The 16,289-nt window shown below is 41.2% G+C and overlaps 1 protein-coding gene across 2 annotated transcripts in view; it reads left to right on the forward strand.

The window, feature by feature from the left end:
• The first annotated feature begins 229 nt into the window (after window positions 1–229).
• SVEP1 (sushi, von Willebrand factor type A, EGF and pentraxin domain containing 1) overlaps window positions 230–16,289 on the forward strand; it is a 119,618-nt gene continuing 103,558 nt past the window's right edge. For both annotated transcript variants that reach the window (XM_032095312.1, XM_032095313.1), the window contains exon 1: window positions 230–846. In XM_032095312.1, coding sequence (XP_031951203.1) covers window positions 322–846 — 525 coding nt within the window. In that variant the 5' untranslated portion in view covers window positions 230–321. The remainder of the gene's footprint in view (window positions 847–16,289) is intronic.

Genomic DNA, 16,289 nt, shown 5'->3' on the forward strand with positions numbered 1-16,289 from the left:
CCCCTCTGTCGGGCTGGCCCCCGCCAGCCGTGTGGGACCCATCGGGGCGGGACGGGGCGGTGGGAGGCGGGGAGGGACGGGGGGGGGGACGTTACCGAAAGGCGAGGGGCGAAAAACCGAGAGAGGGGCGTGCGAGGGGCAGCGCCTCAGCCGCGGGGGATTAAAGGGCGCGGATACCTGCGGGGGCCGGCGGGGAGGCCGGCAGGGAGACAGAGAGGCAGGCCGGACGCCCCTCAGAGGAGAGAGGAGGTGGGGCGTCAGGGGGCGACCAGCCGCTCTCCTCCGCGGCTGCCAGCGTCTCCCCGCGCCCGCCGCCGCGCCATGTGGCCCCTGGTGGCTCTCTGCTGCTGGTGGGGGCTGTCGCTGTCGCTGTTCCTGTCGCCGTCGGCGACGCAGGGCCGGCCGGGCGGCCAGCCGGGCGCCCTCCTCCGCGCCCCAACTTTCGCCTCGCCATCCCTGGAGGCGCCGCCGCTGCCCGACACGACGGAGAGCAAAGTGGAGAAGCTGGGGCGCGCCTTCAAGCGCCAGGTGCGGCGTCTGCGGGCGCGCAGCGGGCGGCTGGAGCTGGTGTTCCTGGTGGACGAGTCGTCGAGCGTGGGTCCGGCCAACTTCCTCAGTGAGCTGCGCTTCGTCAAGAAGCTGCTCTCCGACTTCCCCGTGGTGCCCGCGGCCACGCGCGTCGCCATCGTCACCTTCTCCTCGCGCAGCAACGTGGTGCCACGCGTGGACTACATCTCGCGGCGGCGGCCGCAGCAGCACAAGTGCGCCCTGCTGGGACGCGAGATCCCCGCCATCGCCTACCGCGGCGGCGGCACCTACACCAAGGGCGCCTTCCAGCAGGCGGCGGTGAGACGGGGCGGCGGGCGGGGGCTGCGCCGGGCGCGGGGTGCGCGGCACCGCGGTGCGGGGCGGTGCGGTCAGGGGTGCGGTGGGATGTGCGGTCAGGGGTGCGGTGGGATGTGCGCTGGCGGGTGAGGTGAGGGGTGCAGTGAGAGGAACGAGCGGTGGTGCCGTGAGGTGCAGCACCGGTGAGGTGCGGGGTGCGCTGTGGCAAGGCGAGGTCTCGGCATCGAGGGAAGGCGCGGCGGTGCAGTAGTGCGTGGGGTGTTGGGGTGCGATGGCTCGGTGCACGGTGTGCTGTGCTGGGCAGTGTGTGGGTTCTCCGCGTTGTTCGAGGGTGTTCTGTGACAAGGGGTATAGGGCTGCATGATGGGGTGTGGAATGCTGTAATGTGGGATGCAGAATAGTATGGTCAGTGCAATTATTCACTGTCTTCCTGTGCTGTCTGCGCCTGCAACTCCCATGTTTTCTGCTGCCCTTGCAAACAAATGTGTGTATTCATTCTTTGAAGGGGCATGAAGCCCATGTCTCAATTTCAGAAGTCTGGCATCTGAAACACCTACCTGGTTTCATGGTAGCAGGACTTGAGTGCCTGCTAGCTGTCAGACATACATACACATTGTTGCCAGGTGTCTGTTTTAATTGCTGGTTACTTACAAAGGTCCCCTTAGTCTGTGTACGCTATAGCAATAAGTAGGGGCATGTCCCCAGGAACATTTCCAGACACGGTAACACAGTCACTTGTAGTTCTGCCATACAAACCCATGGCAGAAATTTGGTCCAGGCAGCTCCTGGACATGTGTTGGCACTTGATCATCCTGGGGTGACTTCCCCGTAGGTGGTTCATGGACAGCCAGTCTACTCAGGAAGCTTTTTTTACAAGGCTAGGCCCTGGTCTTCTTTGTCATTTGGCCTTGGTGTTCAGAAACAACCACCAAACCAAGTCTCATTTTTGGGTTTTTTTTACATCTAATTTCTGGTAGTGTCCTGTAGCTGAGCATTGGGTGTACTTGTCTTGAAACACACACATTGTCATTTGGAGCTGAGGAGTGAGATTGCAAGAGGTGCGTCACTGCTGGGCATGTGAAATTGGCAAAGATTATTCTCCTCTTTGCATTTGGCAGGAGAAAGCAAGTCCACTGTCTAATATGCTCAGAGCTGCACATGCCAAACCTGCTTTAGGAAGACACATCCCTGTATTAGATCTTCCACTCTGAATCCATGTTTCAATATAGATCCATCCCAGGGGTGTTATGTGAAAAAGTTAATGATACAAGTTTAAAATAACCATTAAAAACAAAATATAAGCATAAGACATACCATCTGCTTTCTTGATACAAAATCTTGACTAACGATATCTTTGAAGTGGAATAAACGAAAAATCCCTTCAGAAACCTACAATTTAGTTTGTTGAGCCTAGCTAAACTTTGTGGCTCCAACAGCATGACTGTCATTTTTCACTGTGGTCTTATAAGCATGTGGGAAGAAAAATATTCACATGGTGACAGGGAGAATTAAGATAGAATGACAAGGTTAAATTCCTGTCTGCTCACTGGCTCTTGGTTAAAGATACTGTACTGTGGTTTTCTTCAATATGATTTCTTCATGTCAGACAAATTAACATCTTCAGGGAACTCTCCTTTGTAGACACTCTTCAGAAAATGACTGTTCTAAGTTTAAAATACTACTTTTGGAATAAATCTAGAACGTTTTTTAAGTATGACAAAACTGCTATTCCCTCTGGACTCTTAGACTGCTGCCTAATGTTTTTAACTGTCTTTTGGTACAACCATAATGATTTCTTATTTCACTTTTCTAAAATGTCTCTTTACAATTTTTTTTTTCTTTTACACTGTAATTTGGGGTTCCTTCCGCTTCTGACCAGATTTCTCTGCTTCTTTTCCAAACTCAAAAGTGTTTGCAAAGCATTGCAAAGTCTCTGGAATTGTATCAGTTACGTGTTATCGTAACAGAAAATGAAGGAAAGCGCATTGTTAGACTAATCCCAGCACTTTAATCATCGTGCAGCACTCTTCATTGGTAGGTCTAAAAGTGATTAATTCACATCTTCGACAGTTCCACTGAAACCACGGAGGCAGAGAGATAAGTGAATTTGCAAGGTCATCAGGCCAGTTAGTGTCTGACCTGGGAACATGAGTGAACAGGAGCCAGATTTACATAGCAGTTGCTGTCTTAGAATGTGTGGCAGAAAAACTGGTCATTTAACATCATCCTAAAAGCAGACCTGTTCAGTTTGAGAAGCTGTTGCACAACCATGTAACATCCATCTTCTTCAAAAACATAAGAGTTCTCCTTAGCACTGCAATTTTGCATCCTCTCCAAAGGTACTTCACAGACAAGTTTATTTCAGATTTTCTGTGTTTCGTCAAAGCTGTCCGTACTAACTTTTGCCACATGGACCACGCTTTGACATTCCTGCCCAGCAGATTAAAGATAAATTCTATGAGATTCACAGAAATATGCTGAATATACCACAAGAGACAGCATCCTGGTGAGAAAGGCTGAACTGCTCTTGATGTTTGGGTATGCCATCCTGTTTGTGATTTCGTGCCATGCTTGAGCTAGCAAGTGCTCATTTTCCGAGTCTTTCTTTCAAGGCACATGCAAACAGTCTTAGAAAGGGGAAGAAACTGAGCTCGTTCATGCAAAACTCTTTGGCTTCAGTTTTTCACAGCATAAGTTGGTGGGACAGCACAAACTACATGCAGCTTATGTTAAGCAGATTGCTTGTTGCATTACGGAAGGCTGAAGAGCTGTTGTGACAGCAAGAAAGAACCAAAGCAGAATTGAAAATACAAACAGGTTTGAGCAAGTGTTGCTCCTGATGCTTAAGGAATGCTTATAAAGCCAAAAGACCTCAGTGGTGAAAAGTGTTGAGAGACCTGTAGGCAGCTGTATTGGAGCTTCTGATCCTGAGAGATAACCACTGCTAACAGCACCCATTACACCTCGTGGGAGGGGTGTGCATTTGTTACCAGATGGGTTTTGAAATAGAACTGAGGGGACATCACGTAGTGATGCAAGTTTAATGGTGTGTTCTTGTCTTAGCAGCTGAGAGTCACAGTTATATGTATGCCAGCATTGGTGTGCTATCTTTATTGATGAACAGTTTAAACATCTTGGAGCTGCATTGGTTTTGGTGAGCTGAAAAAAAAAAGATGAAAATAAAAATTATTTAAGCTACTCCAAGTGGCAGCATCTTAATAAAATTATATCTTTTAAGAAGAAGATTGTCTTATTTCTGTCTTTCCATGGAAGTAAAATGGAAACAATTTCTCTTCATAATTGAAGTGGAAGATGTAGGTGTGCACTACTATTGAGCAGAAGTCAGAGATAGTACTCAGACAGCCTTAGACAAGTCAATTGTTATAAAAAGTCTGGCAGAGCAGTAGCTGAGGGAGCCTTTGGGAGTTCTTCTGTGTTATAATAATAATAGTTGCATTAAAAAGGTAATTCTTTTGTTTTTGTAATTCATCTTCCCTCCACTGAAGTCAGTATAGGTATAGGTATATGCAAGTGGAAGGTTTGTCACCTACATAATAAGGTGACATATTTTCTGGGAATCTGGTCTCTGAAATCTGGTGATTGTATCTAAAGTGACCTTGAGGGGACATGACGAACGTCCAACCAGCATGTCAAGTTCTGTGCTCTGTGTTATAATTAATAAATATTAAAAAATGTCCCTCAAAAGAATGTAAGCACATATCAGTTTAGGAAAAACAGTTCTAATGCTTATTTAATACTTGTTTAAATAGTATGGCTTTGTTTCTTCTTTAAGACAAAAGCACAAAAGTACAAGATGCAGCATTGTTACCCACTAGGAAAATTAGCTTTTATTTTCAATGCATTTTCAGATTCAGGATCTCATTTTCAAATTAAAATTAAAGATTAATTGACGCAAAAGAACTGAAAATCTTTTCTTACCATGTATTTGGTTAAAGTTTTTTTATTTGAAAAAAAGTAGTGCCCTCTCACTGAGAACATGAACATTCAGAGTCATGTATGTTGTCGAGTTATCCAGAATGTGTTTGTGGATTTTTATTCCTATGATCTCTGCAAAATCAGCAGCTAATAATGAGAGAGTAGCAGATTCTAGGCTGTCTTTGGCATCATGCTCTAAATATCTGATGGTGGCTTGGGTCAACTAGAGCTAACTGACTGGTTGACAGCATTGGGCCTCTCTGAGTTTTGATATGGCCTTGGGAGTCTGTGTTAAAGATATAGTGGAAGAAAAAAATGAAGTCAACCTGGTTTACCTCTGTGGTCACCTTTGAAATTGCAGAGCTGGTAGTTAAGGATTTCCAAACTGAAAGTAGCATTCCTGTCAGCCATCACTAGTGTCAGCTCTAAATCGCCAGTCTTAATCAGTGAAGAGTGGTGTTTTTGAAGAGTACTGGTCCTGCATACTGCAGCCTTGCATGGGATTTGTTCAAAAGATTAATAAGGCAGGATCAGAGGCAAGATACATATCTGCACATTATTCATTGTTCTTAGACCAAGCCTGAAATGTATCTGCCTTAAGAAGTTATTAAGTAATTTTTTTTTCTGACTTTTTGGCCAGAACAAGCAAAAAGTTGTCTTTTTAGCATCATATCTGGGGCTGCCTAATCATGATTAATATTTTCTTTGGTTCAAAATCTGTTCTTGGGAAATTGAACTGTTTGTGCTTACAAAATTGTGTCTTGCATTTTCATCTAAACAGAAGCATACAATTTGGAAGTCTGGTGTTCAGCAGATTAGCCACTTTTTATCTTCCCTTTAATTTAAGTGCATTTTTTAAAAAAAGAATGCTTAAATATGTGCATTATAAGAAGCACTGAAGGATTCTGCTAGATATTCTTCTGCCTTTTCTCTTCATTGTGGTAAAATGTGTTTGTCAGTGTGAGGTACTGAAGAGAGACAGCCTGGCTTCAGGTGCTGACTGAAGTGCCTCATCCTGGGAGTCTCTATTCCAGTAGACACCACTGGTAGGATTGTCCCCATGTGCAGTGCCTCTATATGGCAGTTCTGCATTAGGTGTGTTGAGACTTTTATTCCGGTGTCACACTCTTCATTGATTATGTAGAAAGATGCAAGTGCCTTGAAACACTGTATGGCTCTATACCCTGAACTAAACACCTGCTTAATCTCACTGATTTTTTTTTATATTCTTCTTTCTCCAGTTCCCCTAGAAGTAGTACACTTAGTAGTTCTGATGAAAAAAAGGCAAAAAATACCAGTAAGTGATCTGTTCTTCATAGCCTTTTAAAGAATTGTCTTTCATGACTCAAAAAACTCACTTGTTAGTTCTCTTTAACATTTTGTACTGCACGCCACCCCAAACCATGGGGTTTATACTTTTGACTATACTCCAACAATATGTTCATGCTACTACTAGACATAAGTAGCAGCAACCCAAAATGCCTTATAAAAGGAATTGTAATCAGAGAGAATGGTTTAGGTTACTTTCATGCAAAATTTATAGCTTACTAAAACATGGATTAGGCCGCGAAGGCATGAAGGCATTGAGGTTACTACCTATGTTTATGCTTTTGCACAGCTTCTGGCCAAGTACTGTGCTTATGCGATGTGCTATCTTTGAGAATGACAAATCAGCCAACAGAAGTTACTGTTCTCTTGTTGGTCTTCAATTTTTGAGATGCTTATTATAGCATATTGTTTACTACTTGTTGCATGGCTGTGAGTTTGATCAGCAGTATTCAGAGCTGCTAGTAAAAGAAGATTGGCTTTTCTTGTGCCGTCACACCTCCAAACTGTTCTGTAGAACTTACTTTTAAAAATATAAGAACCTAAGAGCTAGGCAAACCAATATGAGGATTAATCCATTTTAGAAGGTTTTTGCAACAACAGAGACCACAACAGTTGAAAACTGTACCTAAGCTAGACTGTATTTTGTTTTGGACCTGAGAAGCAAGGTGGATGTTGGTCTCTTCTCCCAAGTAGCAAGTGATAGGGTGAAAGGAAATGGTCTAAAGTTGTGCCATGGAAAGTTATGATGGGATATTAGGAAACATTTCTTCTAACTGAAAGGGTTACTAAGCCTTGGAACAGGCTGCCCCTGGAAGCATTTAAGTCACCACCCCTGGAGGTATTTAAAAGACATGTAGATGTAGCACTTTGGGACATGATTTAGTCATGGGCTTGGCGATGTTGCTGCCAAGTAACCCTGAGAGTGTTAAATTTATGGTTGGACTCAATTATCTTACAGGCCTTTTCCATCCTAAACAATTCTATGGTTCTGTTTGTGGTTTTAGCCAGCAGAAGGAAGAATTTTAATGATACGTTAGATTTAATCACAGTCACAGTCTCCATTAATTTCTTGCAGTTTGTGAAAAGTGCATCAGGTTTTATTAGTTTCCAGTTAGTTTCCAAGACTGTCTCTGTTTTCTGGATGTTCTTCATGAAGTTTTAAGGCTGAAATGATGCTTATGGGTACATCGTTTGATCCCTTGCATAACTGCATAGGGCACTCTATGACTTCCACCTATAAAGAGTACCTGTTTGTGAAGCTGTGTATGATATAATTCAATGAGATAATGATGAGGTGACATTCTCCCACTTTCCCACCTTCTTCGAATGGGAAATGCCACATGCGCATCAGGGGCTTTTCAGAAGCAGAGACCCTCACACTGTATAAGAGAGATCCCAAGTAACTGGGCAGTTGGCCAGTATATTTTACAATGGTGTGGATTTTCCTGAAGTTTTGGAAATTAGTCATCTGAAGTATGCTTTTCATTTGTATGACACAGCCTTTTATTTTGATCCTTTCTACCACTGTTAACATATTCTAGCCTTGCGGATGTTCTCAAGTTGTTGTCATGTGCTAAGCATAAAAAGACAAAGGCAGTGAACTATAAATTTATGAAAAGAAGGCAGCAGCCCTAGGAGAACATACTCCTTTCATAACGAAGGAGTGTATTCTGTGTCTGTCATTGCTGAATAGAGTACTAGCAGCAAGGAAAGAAGCAGGGAAACTGTGTACTTGTTTTTTGTCTTGCCATCATATACCTATCTCAGCCCATTTCCCTGGGCTACAGGAAGCTGGTCTAATCCTAAGCCTTACAAGGTTATATGATCAGAGCACATCTGGCATTTTCATAACTTCTGTCTCTGAGAACTGAGATGAATGTTCCTGCCTGGAAGGATCTGCACTGCACAGTGTACAGCAGCCGTCCTGACCTGTGATCTCTCAGCCATCTGTGTGCGAAGTAAGGAGTGGAAGTTTGGGAATGTGAAGAGAAATGAGTGCCAGCATCCACTGTGTTCCGTATCTGCCAAACAGACCTTTCTTAGAAGACACACTCTCTATTTACAGCGCAGTACCACAAAGCCTTTAGCCATTTCCCAGTGTAATGTACAGAGGTAGAGGAAAGGTGAGAAACTTGAGATACTGCTGCAAAAAATAAAACAAATCTCACAGATGTAACATCTGAATCAACAACACAATGAATGAGATCTTTCACCACTATGGTATCTGGACAATATCATCCTAAATGTTTCAGGAACAGAGATTCATTTTCATGAGAAAAACATTTTTTGTTGTCATCTCAGAGCCATTTCTGGAAGGGTCTGACAATAAGCACCTTCTGATCCCCAGTTCTTAAAAGTTAGCACCTTCACAGAGAAATCAGTTTTAGCAAGTGCTTTGCTTCAGAGACACAAAGACAAAACAGAAAAGCTGGAGTGATTTGTTCTGAGAGAAGGAGTAAATCCCCAGCATTAAAATTTTGAAGAAGTCAGGACAAAATAAGTTGTTTATTTTAAATCAATTTTGTAGGCTTACAAGAGGCCTTTACAGCAAAATACATTATATTTAGCAGTATTTCCTGACATAAGCCTCAGCATTAAACTTCTGTATGTTTATTTTGCATGTTCTGTGATGCTTTGTCCCCCAATTCCACGTGTTACTGGAATTTGTGAGTCAGATTTTGCAGGTGAGACAGCATGTTTTTGATGCTCAGAATTTTCTGACTTCTCTAAATGCAGAAATTAAAAGCACTGTTGTTTTTATTATTGCTTTTAGCAACAGGTTCTTTGTAGGACCAGCACCCTGCTTACGTCTCCATGCTATTAACACAATCTGAAACAAAAGCTCTTGTTAAAATTATGATACTCCCTCTGGTTCAAGGTCTCACTGGCAACCTCAACCAGAAAGATGAAAAGCCTCCTTGAATGTAAGCAGTAGTCTGTAAACACTCCGCCACACCCAGTTGGTCTGGGACATCTCTTATCAGTGATAACTTTGTGTTAGTGTTGCTCAATTCTAGCTGTCCTGGAACAAAAAAAAAAAAAAATTTTCTTCAGATGATAATTGAGCAGTGACAGCTGGCAGTAGATGGGCGAGGTCATGAATTGTGTTTGGCCTTTTGGAATCAATTATTCAGTTCAGCTTTTCCGCCTTTTCCCTGCTTTTTTAAAGTAATAAATATTTAAAGCAAACACAAAAGAAACAAATATTTGGCAGATGTACTAGTCAATAGTGATGTGAATGCTTGGTCTGAAAATCAGTTACATATTCAGTAAAATATTTTTGAGTCCCTATTTTTATTATTAGCAGAAGACCAGAGCAATACTCGAGAAATCAAATAACATCTTTGCTATATTAATGATGGAAATTGCTCACAGACAAAGAAAACTAAGTTTTTTCATTTTTCAAATCAAACTGAGAACTATTAGCAAAATGATATTTTGAATATAGCACACAACATAGCAGCATATAAGGGCCTCCAGCAACTTTGCAAAGTCTTTATAAACTTGTTTAAAGGTTATATAGCACCAAGAGCTCAGAAAATGTCTGTATACATAACATGCCTTGCTTTTTAATGCCCTGTTTAGAGACCTCAGGATGACAGAAGACGAAGGATATGTATGTTAGTTGTTTCCTGCATTCTGTTCTTTCTAATTCAGAGCTCAAAACTGCAAGCCACACAGTTTCAGATCACTGGACCCAACAGTCCTAACACAGCTGTGTGAATCAAAATTCTATGTAGTAGCTCCTGTCATTGCAAAGCCAGTGGTGATTTTGGGTTGTTTAGGCTTTTGTCCTGGTTGCTCAGGACTGTGTCTAAGTTAAGTTTGTATATATCCAGGGATGGAGAACCCATAAACTTTCTGGGAAACCTGTTTCAATGGTTGATCACTCTTGCAGCAAAAATGTTTCTTCCTCTAGTTAAGTGGAATGTTGGTATTTAAATATGTGCTTCTTGCCTCATGATACCAATTAGTAGATTCTGTATACATCTTCTTTACTCTCCCCCTCTTTAAGTATTAATATGTAAGCATGGATAAGACAACCTTAAGCCTTCTTTTCCCCCATCTGAACATTACTAGATCTGTCACTCCTTCCTCAGATGTCATGTCCCTGCATGTCCTGGCCATGATCATGCCTGGCTTTTTCACCTGTGTGCTTTCATCCATATAGTGGGGTTGTCTGACAGAGTTGTGAGATTTACTCGGGTCATGCCTGCCAATTACTGAAGGAACTATTTAAATATTTTAAATATCCAGATTATTTCTATAGATACCTCTTTTCTCTGAATTAATAGTGGAGTCTTGGTAGGGGAATATCCAAGGGAAGCTTTAAAATTAGTTAATTTCTTCTAGATAGGAAACAGTTCATTCTCTAGAGCCAGTGTAGCAGTGCAGAAGAGAGTGGGAAAGGCTGTAAGCCAAAACCTCTAACTGTGGAATATCTTTTAGTTCATTTCATGAAGCCTAAAAAGAGGATAAGATTCGTTTGATTGGAGCAGTGAAAATAGCAGTGTATAGTGACCGAAAGAAAACATGGTGAAATCAGACCTTTGCTGTTTTAGAGAGGGAACTCAGGAGGTGTAGCCAGGTCTTTTGTGCAGAGGAATAACAACATTTGTATTGTTACCAAAAATCAGTAAAATAAAACTCCTTAGTATCAATGTAACTTTAAGAAGCAGGCATTCTTTATTTGGTTGGATGCATGAGGGGATATCTCCTCCAAAATACCGTGCATGCTGAGTAAAGAAAAAGCTCCTGTTTATATACTATATTTTACATACATATTCTAGGTTTTTCCAGAAAAAACATACATAAAATAATAATTTTCCCAAAGTCATTAGCTTATGTTCCCTTCCCTCTGTGCATGTTTTCTGTCCTTTGGGGTGGTGGGCAATCCCAAAGTCATACCTGACTGCCTGGTGAACTGGTAAAAGTTTTCACAGGTGGGTTGGTTGCTTTCTAGTTCTTCCTACAGAGTAAGCATTGTGTGGTTCCATAGGCCAGTGGTTTTTGAAGAACAAGCATTGTGTTAAACTACCAGGTGCAAATAATTCTTCACCTGGCAACAGTTTCATGATGAAGAGGAACTGTATTTGTCACCCGCTAGCTCTGCATTACTCTTGTGAGATGACCGTGTTCCCCAGGAGCGCTCTGGATTCAGTGATAAGATGCCTCAGCTCCACCAAAAGCTATGTTTTGTCACAGTACTGGTTTTTTTTTTTATATAGAATATTTATCTCCTGTCAGATTTGGACATTTTTACCTGCAGGAAGGGTAAAAACAAAGAAATCTTGAAACAAAAGTTGAGCTTGTCAAAGAGATTTAGCATTGCCATTTTCCTTCGTGAATAAAATGCTGATCTGCTTCTGAAGCCACCTATGATAAATTAGGATGTACTGTTTTAATATTCTCATGAATATATGGATCAAATCTATGCAGTGTTTTTCGTAATAACTAACATTTACTCATTTTATTATAAGTTTAATAGTGAGTATGTTGCATTATAGGTAGTTAATTCTGTAATATTATAAAATGGAAATTGTTTCTTTTGTATTGAATAAGTGATCCTCTGAGAAAAATAATCATCTCATTCTATGCAGAACTCATCCCCTGGTGTGTATGTTTTATGTAATTCCTAAAGTGAAAAGAAATTCAGTGTAAGTGCTCTCCTGGTGCAGCAGAGCTGAATGGCTCTCTAGTGGAGGGCTTTCTGGTTTGCTTCTGAGATGCAGTGGTGGTTCTTCCTGACCTGTAACAAATAAGATTTGCTTTGTAGCCCTTAGGTAGTGTATTTCCTACAAGGGAATGTTGGATAATGTTCTTTTGAGGGCTAGGTTCCAACCTAAGCATTTAAAACAGGCTTCTCTTGGCAAGGATCTTGGGGCTGTCAAGCCTATTATCAGAGGCTTAGTCTGTAAAGTGAGAGAGGGTAACCCATTTCTACTTGTTTCTATCTAGATAGATGTATTAATATCCAATCCTGTATGGTCAGAATCTTCTTTAAAATCAAGAGAGAGAGGAAGGACAGGAATCAAGGCCAAGAACATATGTTTATGGATTACATGCAGAAGATGTAATTGAGGCAGTAACGAAGAACCTTTGACAACATCATCACTGTGGCTGTCAAGTGACTGAAGAAGTCTTTGGCCTTTGATACTTCTCATCTCCTAATTTTGTATTACAAACTCCATGTTAATGTTAAAAACACAGAAGTTAGAATTTAGGTGGTTTGTGACTGTTCTGATAGGATTTAGTTTTCCATTACAGTAGTGAATTTCTAGAGGAGGATTTTTTATGATAACTCTTTTGTTGCACAAGACTTCATTTTTTAATTCTAAGGACTTTTATTGGCACAAAAAAAATTGGTTAGACTGCCAGATATTTGTACACACTAAACAGTCACTGAACAAAATACAGATGGTAATAACTTTTTGCTAATGTGGAAAGAATGTTTTATTTAAGACCTGGAAGGATTACTGAAACTGACTGATCTACTACTCCTCTGAAGGAAGTGTAGACAAGAAAACAGTTACTGAAATGGTAAAAGACTATGTATTTGTAGTGGCCCCATGAATTTTCTTCAGTTATCAAGAGCACTAGTTGTTTTGTTTTGTTTGTACTTTTCCCCTATTAATTTATGGTAGTGACCAAATGGGCTAAATTCTCAATTAAACAGGCTGTCCAGCCCTGTATTTTGAGTTATGGCTGGTGCTCAGTTTTATTTGATGGTAAAATCAGAAGCAGATGTGGGTATTCCTGTCAAAGAAACAGGTTCTCAGGATCCTTTTAACTTACTAGTACCATTTAGAGGGCTTTTAAACTGTATTTATTGAAGAACCTGACAATTTATGAAAAGACTGAAAAGCCTTGTCATGAAAAAAAGTCATCTTTATGTAGATAAGTCCAGAAGGTTGGCAAGGGCTGGTGAACAATCTCTGTGTGTACCTTCAAGTTTAGGGGTTAAAAAAGTTTAGGGGTTAAAAAAGTTTAGGGGTTGAACAAACATTTTAAAATACGTGAACTTTCTGTTTGGGGGAAAAACAGCTTTCGAAACAACTTTCTGGAGAGGGAAGGAGAGAGGTTTCTCAGAATAGAGGGATGTAAGTCAGGGTTAGTGAAAACAAAAATTATGTGAAATGCTGCACAAATATTCGAGAGAAGAGGAATGGAGACTGGTACTTGTATTGTCAGCAGCCCTGACAGGATGGTGGCCTGTCCTCTTGTCTTCACAAAAAGAAACAAAATACTGAGTGGACCAACGGACATACGCAAATGATTTAAAAATAGACTTTGGTCTCCACCCCCCACCTCTTCTCTGCCCCCCCATGTTGAATGTTTCTTTCCTTCCCTTGTTGTTTTCATCTGCTTTTATACAGCAGGGATTCTGTGTCTAGAGCTACAGCTGCAAGACATGAGGGCCAAGCTGATCAGTGGCTTTGTTTTGTTTTGATTTCTCAGGGCAATGTGTAGCAATCTTGTCTGTTTGTCTGTCTTTTTCTCCAGTCAGATTCCCTGGTGCCTGAGTATTCAAGTCATCTGGGTAGCAGGAAGACAGCTTCCTGTTCTTTTACCTGTTGGCTCAGTTTGTGTCTGTGTGACAGAAGTGCTGTCCTGAAGAAGCGGTTACCCTTTGAGATGCAGAGGACAGAAAAGATGTTGGCCTCTTGCATTACCTGAGGGTCACGTAGCTAAGGCATATTTTCCCCTCAAAAACAGTCGTTTGCTCCTCAAAGATGGCTTTCCACTTACTCAAACACACATCTTTTAAAAGGGCTTGCTAAGCAATTTTTCACGGGACCCGGAACTTGATTACATGGAAAGTCATGTTTGTGTTTCAGGAGTTTCAGAGGGCTTTTGTAGCAGACTAATTTTGTAAAACAAAAATCCCTGCTTATTTACTAGTCAGAATTAAATAGTCCTGAGATATCTGCAGTCCTGTCTAGACTACTGGGGCTCAAGCTCATTTGTTCACTGTCCATGCAGACTTGTCTCTGTGTTTAGGGAAAACGTGGAAGTTTGATTGCTACTGATTATGAGCATTAACTGCTGAAGAACCAGGGTAATGTGGAATGCTATCCACTACCTTCATCTGCAAAGTGTGTGAAGCTTTCTGTCATGCACTAAGGGAAACAGTGCTGAAGGATACTACTGAAATTGCCAAGCCATATCCTTCCAAAATAAAGCTTTGCTCCCCCTTCTGTACATGTTATGACACAATCACAAGTTGAAATCATATTCTGCTGGAGCAATCTGCATGTAGGTGGAATCTTCAGAGAATTGCACTGGCAATCTCCATTATGTCTCTTAACCCTGTCTAAGTTTTGGTTTCTTCCTCAGTTACACACATTCCACAACTTGCATATATTTGGAGCCTATTTTTGCATGCTTATTATGTGATTTGCAGATTGAAGGTTCTTTTTCCAGAGCTCAGAGATGCTACAGTTGCCAAAACCAAGTGAGTATGGATGGAACACATGTTTTCCTTGTCTTGTTTTTAAAAAAAAAGGCCATTTTTACTGAAATAGCTTTAAACAAACATCCTGAGTGGAGAATTTCAGCCTGAATACTTAAGAAGTTGGATAGAAGTTTAAGTTGCTTATATTTTATTTTAAAATAGCACAGTTAATGCTAAATATGTTAATTATATGTGTTAATTATAAACAGCACTATCCTCTCTGCCTGCAATGTCACTTGTATTAGAGCGTCGGTTTCAGAATGCATTTTGAACTGAGGCATTTGTACATTTTTCCTACTGTTTGTCTTCATGTTGCCTTTTGTCTTGTCTTTTTCTTCCTGATTCTTTTCATTCTGGTTTCCCACTTCATTCTGTTTTCCCACTTCATTCTGGTTTTCCACTTAAGCAATATGAGGAACAATAAGTTTGATTTGTGGAGGGTATTTTTGTCTGCAAGAGAATTTGGTTTCACTCCCTTTGGGTTTTGCATACAAGTAGTAATAAAATCAAGCCCAACAGCAGAACATTGCTTGGCAGTCTCTCAGACCACAGTGCCAATGGTATGTGCTTTGATTTATGGTGTGTGTGCATGTTTTTGCTTAGTATCTACCTGAAATCAGTGAACTGACAAATCAAAATCCAACTGTCCTGAAATGTGGCTTGGCTTGCTGAGAAGGGGTTTAAAAACTCTGCAGGTTATTTAGATTGGCCTAGCTAGTAAGCTTTTGGATGAGGTGAAAGCCAGACAATTTTACTTCATAAGACTAATACAAAGATTTTGTAATAAAATGGCTCAGTTTGGTTGATCTCTGGTTTTGGAGTTTGTGCTCGTTAAGGGTGTCTTAAGCACGCTTACCTACTCATCATACAATGACATGACTTTTGGAGTATCATTCAAAGGTTTATTAAATGTGGTCTTCTGCATTGATTGTAGCATGGTACAATCTGTTCTTGAAATAAACAGGGTCATAATTTGCCTGCTACCAAATCAGAAGTCTGCATCTAATTTTTTCTATGTAAGTTCCCAGGGGATGGAGAAAATACATCTTCACAATCCCCTGCTTCAGGATTGTGGACAGCAGCTGGCCACATTTAGGAAGTTGGTGGTCATCCCTTATTTACTCAATGCTCTGACAGACAGAGGCTAATCATCAGCATGGTAACTCCATAGTGTGGCTTCTTGTTGGTGCTCTTCCTCATCCAACAATCAAATTTACTTGGAGAATAATTAGCACTATTGCATTGTCAGACTGGAAGGTTGAAATGGGCAGGAACCTATGGGGCATGTTCTCACACAGGCAGTACTGAGTAGTGTCACACATGCTTTGTGTGAACTATTAGAAAGAGCGAGCAGCAGGGTGGAAGGGACTACAGGCATTTTTAAGGCCATGATGGACAATCTAAAGTGATCTTAGCAAACCGTTGTAAGGGAAGAAAGCACCATTCAACAGGGACAAATGGGGAATGTTATGCTGGGTTTAAAATAACCAACAGTCCAAATGCTTCTTAGGAGAGGACTCACAATAAATCGGCAGTAGGGTTTATAGTTTAGTAGATCGAAACAAAAGATTACATTAAAATATGTTAGATTGTATTTTGGGTCTTGCACTTGATTTCAATTGTTTGTGTTACCTATTTAAACTTCAGTCTGAAAAAAGTCAGTTAAGCTCTGGTTAGAATCATTGCTGAATCTGATGCAATCTGAACTTTATCAATCAGAATG

Source organism: Corvus moneduloides, chromosome Z, assembly GCF_009650955.1.
Source record: "Corvus moneduloides isolate bCorMon1 chromosome Z, bCorMon1.pri, whole genome shotgun sequence".
Lineage (NCBI taxonomy): Eukaryota > Metazoa > Chordata > Aves > Passeriformes > Corvidae > Corvus > Corvus moneduloides.